Source organism: Sciurus vulgaris (assembly GCF_902686455.1).
Source record: "Sciurus vulgaris genome assembly, chromosome: 9".
NCBI lineage: Eukaryota > Metazoa > Chordata > Mammalia > Rodentia > Sciuridae > Sciurus > Sciurus vulgaris.
Genome location: NC_136469.1, coordinates 32,174,679 through 32,190,292, shown reverse-complemented (window position 1 = coordinate 32,190,292; position 15,614 = coordinate 32,174,679). Strand labels below are relative to the sequence as shown.

Sequence of the window (15,614 nt, the reverse complement as noted above, 5' to 3'; positions counted from 1 at the left end):
CTTCCTATGTTCAAAGATACAGGACTAGAGCATGCTGCTAGTTGTTTGTCTCAGTCTGTGCTTCAGAATCTATTCAGGACATTGCTAGCAATAATCATTTTTAGAGTTAGACACAATGGAGTGTATACACAAGTACTTGTACTTCATCCTAAGTCCAGTTTGTTGAAGGTTCCCTTAAAGCATCCTGTGTTGTAAACAGAGCAATACAGAATTCAGGAACATAGAAGACACTCCTCAAAGTGTACAGACATACACTGAACCTATTGCTGACGCCATGTGATTTAGCAATCATGTAAAATGCTCTCTCCCTTTATTTCTCATGGTTTATATTTTTGCAATGAGCTCTACTGAAAGGATTTTTTTCCTTTAATGTTTGGAAGATAGAAAACAATTTCTCTAAAATTTTTGCTTTATTAACTAAAGATGACTACTATAAATACACTTCTGATTTTTACTGTTAAATTGCCTAGTGTTAATGCTATTTTCTTTAAAACTAAATTTTCTGCAACCTGTTCATTATAATTAAATGAAAGCTCATTCTAGAGATTATTATTGCTGACTGCAAACTCAGATGCAAAATTATTATTTTTGTTACTTTGTATGAATGGATATTTGCAATATACATTAATGTCTTCATGAGTCTTGTGTACCTTTGCATGTTTTGGAGATGGTTCTGATTTACTGGAAATCTCAGTGTTTTTAATGAAACCAGATTGGCTAAGCAGGTGGTTATGTAAATACATGTAAATACTTGTATGTATGCATTAGCTTTTGAATATATTTTCTTTCGATACATATTTTAAATTTCTGCTTAGTGAGTTAAAACAATGAAAGAGGATTATGCATAAGAAATGATGTAGTCAAGGTTTTAGCATAACTGGCATTGCATTGGAATTTATGAATGGTTTACTTTATAGTACATATTTTAAAAACTACTATAGCATTACCTAAAACCAGAGAGCTTAACATATGTTTTCTAGCATTCTACAATGCAGTTTTTAAAAATGTAAGCATACAGTGTTGTTTGGCATTCGAAACCCACAGGGATTTGAGCACTGAATGTTTATGGTGTATGACTCACACTAATTCTAACAGGAGTTTCTTCTTGTATTAAAAAGAAAAAACAACTACCAGATTTTAACTAAGGTATTAAAACTACTGCAGCATTTGGTGCTCCCAACAAGAGCTCCATTGTTAGTGAGTGAAGACCTTTCCCTGGAGAAAGAGGTGCCCCACCAGGAAAGATGGCTCATCTGGGCTGATACATTTACTCAGTAGTGGTGAATACAAATTAGTTTAACAGTACACTGCCATATAGAAATATAGAATTAGTTAATAAGATGTTACTGTTTCATAAAAATGTATTCTCTACCTGGGGTCATCTTGAATAAATTCCTCATATGGTTTCCTAGAAGATTTTGCACTACATTAAATATACCACTGCAGTTTCCAAACCTAGACTTAGAGACAGGTAGAAACATGATATATCATTGAATCCAAGGACCATTAATCAGAAGATGCATCTAATTTCAGAAATGTGTCTTAAGAGTTAATGAAAATAAGTAAAGGTTCTTTGCCTTAGCCTTAGAAATACTTCTGCCTAGCTGATGTCGCAGGAAAAGGTTGTATCATTCTGTACCACCTTTAAAAGGAAACTTATTTGTGAACATACCAAAGGATATGGATGTCGTGTGAGTCGCTTTCCATTGCTGTGACCAAAATAACCTGACGGGAACAACTTGGATTCGGAAAGCTTTACTTGAGACTCATAGTTTCAGAGGTTCAATCCATGGTCAGTCAACTCCAATGCTGTGGTTCCAAGATGAAGCATAACATCATGGTGGAAGAACATGGTAGAGGACGGCCTCTCTTCTCATGGTGGCCAGGAAGTAGAGAGAGAAGTGGTGAGGAGCCAGGGACAAGATCTAATCCCCAAGGGCATCATGCTTCACCTGTCATTCAAATTATTAATCCATCAAACAGGTTGATCCACTGTTGAGGTTATGTCTCTCATCAATGCCCTACTTCTGGGTGGCAGTCTCCAGCAACTTGGGAGACTGAGGAAAGAGGATCACAAGTTTGAGGCCATCCTTAGCATCTTAACAAGACACTGTCTTAAAATTTAAAAAAAAAAAAAAAAATTTAAAAAGGTCTGGGGGGTGCAGCTGAGTGGTAGAGCACCTTGGGTTCAAACTCCAGTGTCTAAAAAACAAAATAAAACAAACGAAAGAAAATTAGAAAAGACAAAAAAGCTGCACCTCCATATTGGGGACCATACTTTCAAAACATGAGCATTTCCAGGGACATTTCTAGATCCAAACCATGACAGATGTTAAAATACTTTAATATTTGCCATTTTGTAATAACAGTTTCTCATTGTAGTAGAAACTTCAGTTGGCAGTTCAGTTTTTTGTTTTTTGGTTTTTTTTTTTTTTTTCTGGCAATTTCTTTATGGGGTGATATTCCCCCTGTGTCATCTAGAAAAGCCAAATATCCATCAACTGTTCATCTGCATTTTATTAGAAGTTACTGGTTGATATGCTCTCCAGTTCTTTTACCAACAGCATTGGCCCAAAGTTTTAGATTCCATACAGCCCAGGGGTGCAAAGGAGATCTATAGGAAGCAGGACTAAATCAACATTACAGACTTGGTACTTCAATTCTAGCAACTCTGATTTTACCAAATCCTAACAGAGGGATTTGGAGACCAACTAGGCCATTGGGCATTTCAAAGTTAAATACCCCAATCTGAGGTCATGGAAATTTGCTATAGGAAGCCACAATTACATGCTGATTGAAGTCACCACCTACGTATGCTGTAGTTCTTCTGCTAATCTACACATTTCCTAGGTTTATGACAATGTAAGTCAGAAAACTTTTGCTATTCTCAGAACTATAATCTATCTCTGACTGAGTCAGAGTTGCATTTTACTTCCTGCAGTGTGTTGAAATCTGACTGTTTATGGGTGTTCATGGATATAGACATCCCCTTACCAGTTACCTGTTGTATCTGCCACTCTATTGGGGTCTGATTTTCAGGGAGATTCATTTTAGGGCTCCCATGGAAACTTACTAATTCTCTAACTAAGACTGACTTTGGCTGCAAGTTTAAAGCTTCAGTTTGCAGTTTTCTTTCTTTAAGTTCCTAGTACATTCAAAATATCATCCTGAGTCATATTTGTTTTACCATTATCTAGTCGAAATCAGTGCCACTTGGTGTCTAACAAATTTTTGAGACCTTTAATATCACCCCAACATGATGCAATACAGGTGATAATTTAATCCTGACCTTACCCCAAGTGCTGAATTACTAATATCCCATTTACCACGGCAAGGAACTCAGCACTGCATTCAAGGCTAAAAACTGAATCAAGCCAATCTCAGAGTCCCTATTACCTGAGAATTACTTTTGCCAAGTACTTTAGCAACCAGGCTCAGTCAGGGAGACGAGATGCTACAACACAGGTGCTGTACAGCTGAGCTACCGGAAGAAGAATACCAGGGCAACCCAGAAAAAAATCACCCCTGGGAAGGAGCTACCACTGGGAAACAATGAGAGAAGGCTGGGGTTATTAAAACCTAGGAAGAGCAAGAGAAGGGGCCTCGCAGGGCTTGTTTCTGGGGTACTAAAAGAAACTGAGTAGCATTGCTGATAGACAATAAGCAATTAGTAAGAAAGACATCCTATTTTCTCTCCTCTGACTTTCTGTGTGCCTGGTGACAACCCTCAGAGGGAATGAATCCATTGACAAAAGAGATTTGTGGTTTCAGATCCCTAGATCCAATTCCATGGGGCAGAGTGTAGAAGAACGGGTTAGTTCTGAGGCACAAAAGTTTAATAACTGCTATATCCTATAAAGAACGGAAGGAGGAACAAACAGAGGGAACAGCTCCAGAAGTCCCAGCAAAACAAAGCTTAGCGTACTCAGAGAACAGAGTGGAAGCCATGACCAGGAACACAGGGAACAGGTTGAGGGAATACGCAAGGCCCACATCAGGTGGGACTTGATAGACACCAATAAGGGGTTCAGATTTTATTTTGAATGCATTCAAACATACTTTTTCACTCTTACTGGTTGATTCCTTTTTAATTTTTTTTTTTCATTGGTACAAATACTTATATAGAATAGTGGGTTTCCTAACAGCATCTTTGTATTTGATCAATTCCATTTATCTTTGGGGTCTCAGATTATACAGAAGGCAGTTCAGCTTACCTCGTCATGTCATATCATATGGACTTTTAATTGTTGGCTTATTTATCTGTATTCAGTGCTATACTGTAAACACCACGAGGGTAGAGAATTTGTCATTTTGCCAGCTATTATATTTTTAGCATCTGGCATAGTATCTTAGAGAAAAGAATTACTTTTGTCATTGAGACAGAAAGCCAGGAGGAAGAGTTGAATGTAATTGCAGAAGGTAGGGGTGGCTTTATGCCAAGGTCTCTTTTCTTTCTGGGAAATACAAAGAAAGTAATCTGTGAGAGTGAGCCAGGAGGTGGTTGGGTTGGAGAGCTAAATGGGAGAGGGGTGACCAAGGAAAAATTGTCAGGTGACAGCAATTTGATGACAGCCTCAACCTATGTTGTTGTGACATTTTCTCCCTTGTGCCATCTGTTGGATAATCAAGGTGGACAGAGAGATGGTGGGCATGGTCCTGGACTGAGCCTTTGCTGGGCACCTTTTGCAAAAAACTTTAGGACCTGAGGAAATAGTAAGGTTACTAAAATGACAGCTGTTGGAACTGCACTGGATAGGATAAGAAAGTCATTGAGGAGAGGCATCCTGGGGACATAATGAAGCAGGTATTGTGGTCTAAGAGCAGATGTGTGGGTGTGTGCACACAGGCACACGTGCGCACATGCACGTGCACACACACACACGCACACACACAAACACACACACACCCTTCATTAGGTATGTGTCATGAGGCTATAAACATCTTCAGATGCAGATTTCCAGTTGAATTAGCAAGGTGAAGAAATTTAACTAAATCATCTCTATTCATTTTTGTCTTCCTAGTTCTCAAGTCTAATGGTGCCATGTTTATTCTGAAGGATTAAAGGGTGTGAGAAGGAAGAAGCAAGTCACTAGTTGAAACCACAAAAAATATGGGAAGAATTATTTTCACAATGCATAATAATGTGGTATCACATTTCTCACTCCAGATAGGGAACTGACTGCTAAGTAAAAAAAAAAAAAAAAAAAGAACAAAACAAAGCAAAAATAAATATATAGGCAATTCTGTGGGCTCGCCTTCTGAGGTTGAGAATAAACAGAGTCTTATAACTGAGCACAGGATTTTAAATAGAGGGTCGATCCACAGAAATTGTCATTTGCCCCACAAGCTTACAATTATGCCATTAAATCACGATCAGGGGTGTTAGAAGGAGTAATTAGGAATATGTTGTAGATTGTACACTCATAAGAAAAATTTTATGGGAGGGAAAAAATCCTAAGCATTCACCATGGGGAAGTCTCATAAGACTTTTGAAAATCAAGCATTTCAGCTCATGGGGTTTTTATTTCGCAAGAACAGCCAAAGAGATTTTCTTTCACCTTAATTTGAAAGCTGTTTAAGAATCTCACCTTCCTCAGTTATAGCCTGACATGTTCAAAGAAAAATGAATGGGAATATGGTCAAATTTATTTCAAAGAGATGATTGCTAGGTTTTTCTTTTGATTTTCCTTAAGGAATCAATTCCAAGCTTCGGTTTGAAATCATGCCAGGGGCTTCCTTTGGGTTGTTCGAGATCAATCCTGACACTGGAGAGGTAGTGACAACCGCCACACTTGACAGAGAAGTTCAGGATGCTTTTGCCCTTCAAGGTAAGGAATCTCCCACCCCACACAACGTCAATGATATATGAAAAACTAACAAAGAAACAAAAAGCATCAAAACTCGAAAAAGATCAACAGTGAAATTTTACATTTTAGAAAGGTGTCTTTAAATATTATTGACCCACAGTGCTACCCAGTGTTTGGTCTGATGCTGTCTAGCTAGAACAATGCATTTAAGTGTGAGTTAACGGCCACAACCTGTCCTGTCTTTCTGTTCCACGTCAGTACTAGTGCGAGATGAGGGTGTCCCTCCATTGTCCAGCACCACCTCAATTCTCTGCATCGTCGAAGATGAAAATGATCACGCACCAAAGCTTATTGTCCCTGTTCATGACATTGAGGTTCTGGAAAACCAAGAACCAAGGGTTGTCTCCACTGTTTGGGCCTCTGATATGGATGCTGGCCAAAATGGAGCAGTCAGATTTCACATAATCGGTAAGTATTTTTACTGAAAATTCCCTCCATGAGACTGACTTGAGTCAATGCACACCATAGGGTGATTCTGGTTTTGGTATCTGTCGTATTCTTCTGCAAAATCTGATGACACCATGACCTTCCTTCGACCCCTCCCACAGTCACCCTGAACCACTAACCTCCAAATTCTTTAATGTTCTGGCCTTAAAAACTGAATTTGCTTTTGTACTAACTGTACTAGATAGATAGATGGAACAAATAACTTTTCTCCTATTATTTTTCCCTTTCACATGATTGCTTATTTTGGGTTTTTGTGCTTTTGTGGTTTTTTTTTTTTTTTTTTTTTTGCTTCTTAAATTAATATTTCTTTCTTATACCCTGGCCAAATTGTATCATAATTTAATAGATTTTTTTCCTTCAAAAGATTGATCTTTTTGTGTTATATTTTCTGACACCTAAAATATTTATGCTGAAATATAAGATTTAAGAAATTTTCAAGAAAATGTAGAGTCCAAATTTGAAAGTTATTTTGGCTGTAGTTATTGTTGTGATTAAGATTAAAATAGCAAAAGTGTATTCCAAATTTTGACACTGTTATGCATGAAAATTAAAATTATATTGGAATAGAAACACATCTCCTAATGAGATTGATGGGCTTTCTTTCTAGTTAGTTCATGAATTCATGCAATTTTTTTTTTTTTTTTTTTTTTTTTTTTTGAGACTTGGTCTCGCTTATGTTTCTTAGTTTGGCCTCAAATTTATGGGCTCAAGTGATCCTCTTGCCTCAACCTCCCAAGTTCTTGGAACTATACAGTGTACTTCTGTGGCCCCAGAGAAGACAAGCTGTAGCACCAAGACTGTTGCTGTTTTTCTTTGTTCACATGTAAGAACTGAACGTTTTGCTGGGTATGGTGGTGCTTGTCTGTAATCCTAGCAGCTCAGGAGGCTGAGGCAAGAGGATCTTGAGTGCAAAGCCAGCCTCAGCAACTTAGCAAGACCCTATGAAATTTAGTGAGACCCTATCTCTAAATAAAATGTAAAAAAGGGGCTGGGGATGTGGCTCAGTGTTTAAGTGCCCCTGGGTTCAATCCCCTGTACCCCCACCCCTGCATGTCATCCAGCTTTTAGTGCTGTGGATTGCACTCAGGGCTTAGTGATGCTTGGTGTGTGCTCTACCACTGAGGCTACACCCCTAGCACTTTCTGCATACTTTTTAAAAATGGGACGATTGTTTGATGCAAGTAAAGTTTTTAACTCCTGAGCTATCTGCCAAAAATAACAGTTCATAGTATTTCTTTTTATTTATATATCACTTAAAAACTTAAATAGGTCCTATAATTTAGTTGAGAGCAAACACCCTTTCTGACTGCAAAAGAATGTTTTCCCCAGGCACTAAAATCATTGTTTCAATATTGAAAATGAATATTGGGAATGACCCCTTTATTAAGCAGTCATATATCTGGGTAAGAGGTGAACTTTTTTTTTTTTTTTTAAATTTCTGAGAAGGGTAGTGATAAAGGCAATTATAGAAAAGGTAAATCCTATGATCCTAGGTAAGTTCTTAGGCAAAAGAATTTTAACAATAAGGATATGTAAACTGAGCTTCTGGAAAATACTTTAAAATTACCTGTTTCCAGGTACTCCTGGAAATCTTCATATAACCATGGGCATACTCAGACTTTAAGAACAAGTGATCTAAACATTTATGGTGTTAGTTTTCCATCCCTATAACCGAATACCTGAGATAATTAACATACAAAGAAAGAAACTTATTTTGGTTCACAGTTTTGGAAGTTCCAGTCTGTGATGGACTGACTGCATTGCTTTAGACACATTGGTGGCACATCATGGTGGAAGGTCATGGAAGAACAAACTCACATACATCACAAATTGGGTTAATAAAAGAGAGCAGGAGGATGGAATGGGACCCATAGGCTCTATCAAAGGCATAGGTCCAGTGATCTAACTTCCTCCCACTAAACTCCACCTCTTAAAGGTCCCACTACCCCCAATATCACCGCATGGGGGAAGCAAGTCTGTAATATTCAAGATTCAAACTATAGCATTTACCTAAGCTAAATCATAAATTTTTCTTTACTCCTTATTTTTCCTCCTTAATGTCTTTGGAATGTGCCCATTTCCTCTTTGCATGTATTATTTTCAGAACCTCCTTGTTGCTTACCTGTAGATTACTGTAACCCCTCTTAATTTCCCCATACACTAATCAAGCCTTGACCTCGTTGCTTCAGTCTTCCTCTTTTTTTTTTTTTTTTTTTTTTACACTAAACTCAGCATAATTTTAATGGTGAGGGGGTTTTGTATTGAATTTTTTAAAAATTTGTTTTTATTGTAAACAAATGGGATACATGTTGTTTCAGTTTGTACATGGAGTAACAGCATATCATTTGCATATTCATATATTTACATAGAGTAATGATGTTTGATTCATTCCATTATTTTTTTCCTTCCCCCCACCCCTCCCACCTCTCTTTTCCCTCTATACAGTCCCTCCTTCCTCCATTCTTGCCCCCCTCTCACCCCCAATGAAGTGTCATCATCTGCTTATCAGTGAGATCATTCCTCTTTTGGATTTTTGAGACTGGCTTATCTCACTTAATATGATATTCTCCAATTTCATCCATTTGCCTGCAAATGCCATAATTTTATTATTCTTTATAGCTGAGTAATATTCCATTGTATATATATACCACACTTTCTTTATCCATTCATCAATTGAAGGGCATCTAGGTTGGTTCCATAGTCTGGCTATTGTGAATTGAGCCACTATGAACATTGATGTGGCTGTATCTCTGTAGTATGCTGATTTGAAGTCCTTTGGGCATAGGCCGAGGAGTGGGATAACTGGGTCAAATGGTGGTTCCATTCCAAGTTTTCTAAGGAATCTCCACACTGCTTTCCAGAGTGGCTGCACTAATTTGCAGTCCCACCAACAATGTATGAGTGTACCTTTTTCCCCACATCCTCTCCAACACCTATTGTTGCTTGTATTCTTGATAATCGCCATTCTAACTGGGGTGAGATGGAATCTTAGTGTAGTTTTGATTTACATTTCTCTTATTACTAAAGATGTTGAACATTTTTTCATATATCTGTTGATTGCTTGTACATCTTCTTCTGTGAAGTGTCTGTTCATTTCCTTAGCCCATTTGTTGATTGGGTTATTTGTATTCGTGGTGTAGAGTTTTTTGAGTTCTTTATATATTCTGGAAATTAGTGCTATATCTGAAGTATGAGTGGCAAAGATATTCTCCCACTCTGTAGGCTCTCTCTTCGCATTGCTGATAGTTTCCTTTGCTGAGAGAAAGCTATTTAGTTTGAATCTATCCCAGTTATTGATTCTTGTTTTTATTTCTTGTGTTATGGGAGTCCTGTTAAGGAAGTCTGATCCTAAGCCAACAAGGTGAAGATTTGGACCTACTTTTTCTTCTATAAGATGCAGGGTCTCTGGTCAAATTTCAAGGTCTTTGATCCATTGCGAATTGAGTTTTGTGCAGGGTGAGAGATAGGGGTTTAGTTTCATTCTGTTGCATATGGATTTCCAGTTTTCCCAGCACTTTGGCGAAGAGGCTATCTTTTCTCCATTGCATATTTTTGGCTCCTTTGTCTAGTATGAGAAAATTGTATTTATTTGGGTTTGTGTCCATCTCCTCTATTCTGTACCATTGATCTACCTGTCTATTTTGGTACCAATACCATGCCACCATGCCGTTTTTGTTACTATTGCTTTGTAGTAGAGTTAAAGTTCTGGTATTGCGATACCCCCTGTTTCATTCTTCCTGCTAAGGATTGCTTTAGCTATTCTGGGTTTCTTATTCTTCCAGTCTTCCTCTTAAAACATAAATTTGATTCATGACACTGTCTTGTCAAAATCCTTCAGGAGCTCCCCATAGACTCTGAGAGCCTTTCATGATTGAAATTCTATCTACCTCCCAAATTCATGTCTTCACCGTGCCAACCCTTTCCCTACCCTCTTCATACCAATACCCAAGGAACACTGTTTTCTACTCACTACAAAACATTTGCAACCTGCTAAATTCTCCTATTCCTGGGACTACATACAGGATATTTGCTCTTCATGGAACACTCCAAAACTTGTACTTGAGGAGTGTTTTATTCAGCTTTTTGGCTTCTGTGACTAAAAGACCTTCAAGAATAATTTCAGAGGAGGAAAAATTTATTTGGGGGCTCACAATTTCAGAGGCCTCAGTTCACGACAGCTTCATTCCTGCGTTGAACATCATGGCAGAAGAGTGTGGTAGAGGGAAGCAGCTCACATGATGGTCAGGCAGCAGAGAGACTCCACTCACCAGAAAGAAAATACATACCCCAAAGGCACGCCCTGCCAAACTCGCAGCTCCTCCAGCCACAGCCAACCTGCCTTCAGTCACCACTCAGTTAATCTCCTCAGGGGATTAATTCACTGGTTGGATTAAGGCTCTCATGACCCAGTCATTTCTCCTCTAAGCCTTCTTGCATTGTCTCGCACATGAGCTTTACAGGGTCACCTCACATCCAAACCATGACAAGGAGTTAAGTTTTGTTTTGTTGCAGTACTGGGGATTGAACTTCACATATACTAGGTAGACTAGGAGTGAGGTTTATTTTATTTTATTCCATTTCATTTCATATTTTTATTTTATGTTTTTGGTGCTGGAAATTAAACCCAGGAACTTGTGTATGCTAGGCAAGCAGTCTACTGACTGAGCTATGTCCCTAGTCCTAGGAGTGAGTTTTGATGTTAATTTTCCTAATAAATATATCCTGGCCATCCTAACACAGGGCTGTGCATCCTTCTCCTGGGTTTCCAGTTCCCAGGACATAGGATTTTTCACACTATAATTTAATGTCTGGAAACCAGCCCTACCTTTCCTCATAGACTCTTGGGAGCCAGATAATGTCTTTCTCTCCTCGTAATCCCAATGTTAAGCATACACTTAGCATGTAAGTGACACATCATGGTGGAAGGGTATGGAAGTTATAAATGTACAGACAAAAAATCAGATTGTACTTACACTTGGCACAGAGTAGGTGCTCATTAAATGTTTGTTGAGTGAATTAATCACTTTGTCAGTCACAAAAACCACAGAAATGTAGACTTGTCTGACCATCTCCACTTTGGTTATAGATCAACTATTTCTATAAATAAAATTGCAGGACCCTCTCCTCAGTTCCAACACTCATTATTGCAGTTGTTTTCCTCCAAAAGCCATTCTACTTTGTCCCATATACCTCTAGTAGTTGTATTCCAGGAAGGTCCCATAATATTGGACTTGGTCCTTTCATCCTGCCACTCACTCAAGAATATGACTAGCAAGTCTTTGAACCACATTTTCACTAATTTACCTGGATGACTTTGAAACATTTTGAATTTGTGGGCAGTTTTAACTTTTATTATACTTGGTACCATGGAAAAGAGTAAAGGGCAGATTTTTTTAAAACATGCTGAGATGAATAAAAGATCTTCCTTGCTAATGTTATGGAATAACTGGGCAAGGGTCCAACTAACTCTAATGGAAGTGTCAGGACACATGCCCAGCATGCCACAGGAATGTAGAAGAAGAAGCTCACTGCGTATTGTGACAGGCATAAACTGTGGTAGTGAGTTTATTTGGGAAAATTACTATAACGGATCCGTTAATTTTTATTGATATCCAGAAATGGACATGATATCCTGTTTCTTATATTTATGTTGTTTTATTTTTTATTTTCTTACTTTATTTTTTGGGGCATTGGGGATTGAACTCAGGGGTACTCAATCACTAAGCCACATCTCCAGCCCTATTTTGTGTTTTATTTAGAGACAGGGCCTGAGTTGCTTAGCGTCTCATTTCCCTAAGACTGGCTTTGAACTCTTGACCCTCCTGCCTCAGCCTCCCAAATACTGGGATTACAGGTGTGCAACACCATGCTTGGCTCCTGTTGTTTTATGTTAAATAAAACATATATCCTAATGTTTCCAAAAGGGAAAATTATGAATATAAAAAGTTGTAGATGTACACACAAAAAATCAGACTGCTAAAAATCTGTGAAAGCAAATAGACTAGTTATTAATTCAATTAAGATGTCTATTGAATCATATTATATTATTATTCCCTTCTTAAGAGTATCCTAAGGTCAGGAATTTTATCATGCTTACTGTTCTATCCCCAGTACTAGGAAGAAACAGGAAATATTTCTTAAATGAATGCATAGATTAATAGGTATGTAAGCAAGTAGACATTTCTTTTTCAATTCAAGTAACTTTTCGATCATTTTCTGTATAGATGGAAATACCAATGAGTACTTTGCTATTCACGAAACGTCAGGAGAACTCTCAACCACGCGTGCTTTGGACCGGGAGCAAGTCAGCAATTTCACCCTCATCGTCCTGTGCTCTGACCTGGGGGATCCCCCTCAAAGCTCTGTGACACAGTTGCAAGTTAGGGTTCTGGATGACAATGACCACAGCCCGTCTTTCCCCATCCCTCATTACCAGTCCTCTGTGAGAGAAGATGCTGAAGTGGGAACCACAGTTCTTGCGCTGTCTGCTGTGGACCAGGATGAAGGCTCAAATGGGCAAATTGAGTATTTCCTCTTGGGCGAGTCTTCCGGGCTGTTCACCATTGACCCTGTGGCAGGCATAATGAGGACCGCCCACACCCTGGATCGAGAAGCCCAGCCTCAGCACACATTTCAGGTGGTGGCCAGAGACTGTGGCATCCAAGGTTCAAGAAGCACTGCTGTAATTATAAAGGTATCTGTCACTGATGTGAATGACAATGATCCAGTTTGGGAACAGAACCCATCTGATGCTTTTCTAACCCCTCAGTCATCTACAAACCAGACGATCGCTATTCTGAGAGCTCATGACCCAGATTTGGGACCCAATGGAACTGTCACTTTCAGTTTTGTAGATAATCAGTCAGTGTTTTCTATTGATCAATATACAGGGGAAATTAAACTTCAGCAAGATCCATTGTCAGAATATTTCCCTATCTGGCTGCCATTAAAAGTTACAGATCAAGGGATCCCAGGCAGGACAACCTCTGGTCTCTTGGTCATTCACATGGAAGGAGAAGATGAAAAGATCTCCTTTAGCCACCACCTCTATAAAGGACTCGTGACTGAAAATGGTGAGGCAGGTGAGTGTCGCTTTGGCTTTTGTATATCAGCTTATGTAAGAGAATTATCGCAGGTTCAATCATAAACACCTGAGTCCAGCCAGTTCTTGGTATTGAGGAGTCATAATCAATATGTTTGTATTAGTCAGCTTTCTAGAACTAGAATGAAATAGCTAAAGTGATTAACTTATAAAGTAAAGAGGTTTATTTTAGCTTACAATCTGGGGGCTCCAGTCTAAGATGGAGTGACCCCATGACTTAGGGTCTCTGGTAGTGAGGATAGCACATCATGGTGGGATGGGTAGCACACCACTCATCTCATGATTCAGGAAGCAGAGTGAGAGGGTGGGCCAGGGTTGTGCAATCCCCTTTGAGGGCACACCTAAGGACCTCCCGGTAAACCTTACTTCCCAGGCTTCTATCACCTCCCAATAGCGCCATCCTGGGAATCAAGCCTTTAACGCCTGGGCCTTTGGAGAATATTCAACATCCAAACTATGGTGAGGCTTACGAGTCATCTGAGATAAAAACAATATTAAAGCAGAATACAGAAAAGACCAAGTTACTTCTAAGGTGAGCCCTTCCATTTAAAACTCAGTTTAAAAAGAATGATGAAATGAATGGGAAGCTTCCTACTACTCTTTTTATTATTATCATTTTTTAAATATCTGATCAGAGTTGTCCTTCCTAGTTTCCTGACATTTGGGCTTACTTAATTAAATTGGACATCTATCTTTTTAATAGAACTTAAGACTCTATAAATTTATTTATTAAATCTTATGCATAAGAAAGGCTAGAAATACTTCTAGAAATAACACAAGCATATTCTGTTAACGTCTATTTGAAGACATCTGAAGGAATGGGCTGAGACCCATCTATGAAGAGTAAAGACAACCAGTAAAGGACTTAAAATCTAAGCTGAGAGGTAGACTAAAAACTGCAGATACAACAGGAAAGAGGCAGGGAGAAGAAAAAAATGATAGCTTTGGAGCCTGTTGAATCTGATTAGATGCAAGTAACCTAAGCCAGGATTGGCAGGACTTCTTAGTCCCTTGAAAAAGAAATGACAATGTGCATAAAATTGATATGATTCAAGCAGGCCACAACTGCCTGGAACATTAATTCGATACAGATTGCCAGATCATATCATAGACAACAGAAAGTGATTTTTCTTTTTTAATTTAAAAAACTTTTTTAATTTTTTGAATTCCAGTGGTTTTTTTGGATACTGGGGGTTGAACCCAGGAGTGCTTAACCACTGAGCCACATCCCTAAACCCTTTTTTAAAATATTTTATTTAGAGACAGGGTCTCACTGAGGCTGTCTTTGAACTTGTGATCCTCCTGCCTCAGCCTCCCAAGCCTCTGGGATTACAGGCATGTGCCACTGTGCCCAACTTCCAGTGGTTTTGAAAGATTGCAAATCCATTGATCAGTGTTATAATGGTCTTTATATGAGTTATGAAATAGCTGATAGAATGATTTCCTCTCTGCAAATGCACCTTCCATTTTAACTTTTATTTTTAAATGAAAAATATTTGCTTATCGGAACTTAACTTTTCTGTGGGTCACTCAAAATTCCTATCAGTTGGTGCCGCTTGCCATCCTGAGTGAATTATTCTTGCTAAATAATAAATTCTCATAAATTCTCAACACTCTAAACTGCTTTTAACATTTACATGTTCTCTTAAGAAAATAAATAGTTTAAAGTTCAAACAAACAACTCCAATGTATTTATATTTGTTTAACTTTTTGTTAGAAAGTACATAGATTTCAGGTTTTAACTGACTGAAGATTCATCTATTAACAACATTAAACTAAACACTTCAGTTGCTTAAACAAATTTTAAAAAAAGCATATTATGCGCTATTATGTGCATATATAAAAATAGCACAGAGAATTTCACCTTTATGTATAAGTAAAAAAACCAATCAAAAATAAATAAATTGATAAAAAATAAAATAAGATATAGCTTCCATTTTTAAAGCAATTCTTTAGTAGATAAAAATGTTTGTAAGAGTCTGCTAGGATTTGAATCTTGAATGTTCCCCAAAGGCCATATGTTAAAGGCTTGGATGCTAGCCTGTGACACTATTTTGGAAGGTAGGAACTAGTGGCAGGAAGTTAGGTCATGGAGGAGTGCCCCTGAAGGGGAAATTAGTACTCCAGCTCCTCCCTCTCTACTTCCTTGTAGATATGAGGTGAGCAGCTGTGCTCTGCCATATGTTCCCCACCATAAT

The 15,614-nt window shown here is 38.3% G+C and overlaps 1 protein-coding gene across 2 annotated transcripts in view; it reads left to right on the top strand.

Moving 5' to 3' along the window:
- Positions 1 to 15,614, top strand: part of DCHS2 (dachsous cadherin-related 2) — a 260,418-nt gene that overhangs the window by 188,818 nt on the left and 55,986 nt on the right. For both annotated transcript variants that reach the window (XM_079152922.1, XM_079152921.1), the window contains exons 11-13: positions 5,694 to 5,828; positions 6,066 to 6,275; positions 12,539 to 13,396. In XM_079152922.1, the coding sequence (XP_079009048.1) occupies positions 5,694 to 5,828; positions 6,066 to 6,275; positions 12,539 to 13,396 (1,203 nt within the window). The remainder of the gene's footprint in view (positions 1 to 5,693; positions 5,829 to 6,065; positions 6,276 to 12,538; positions 13,397 to 15,614) is intronic.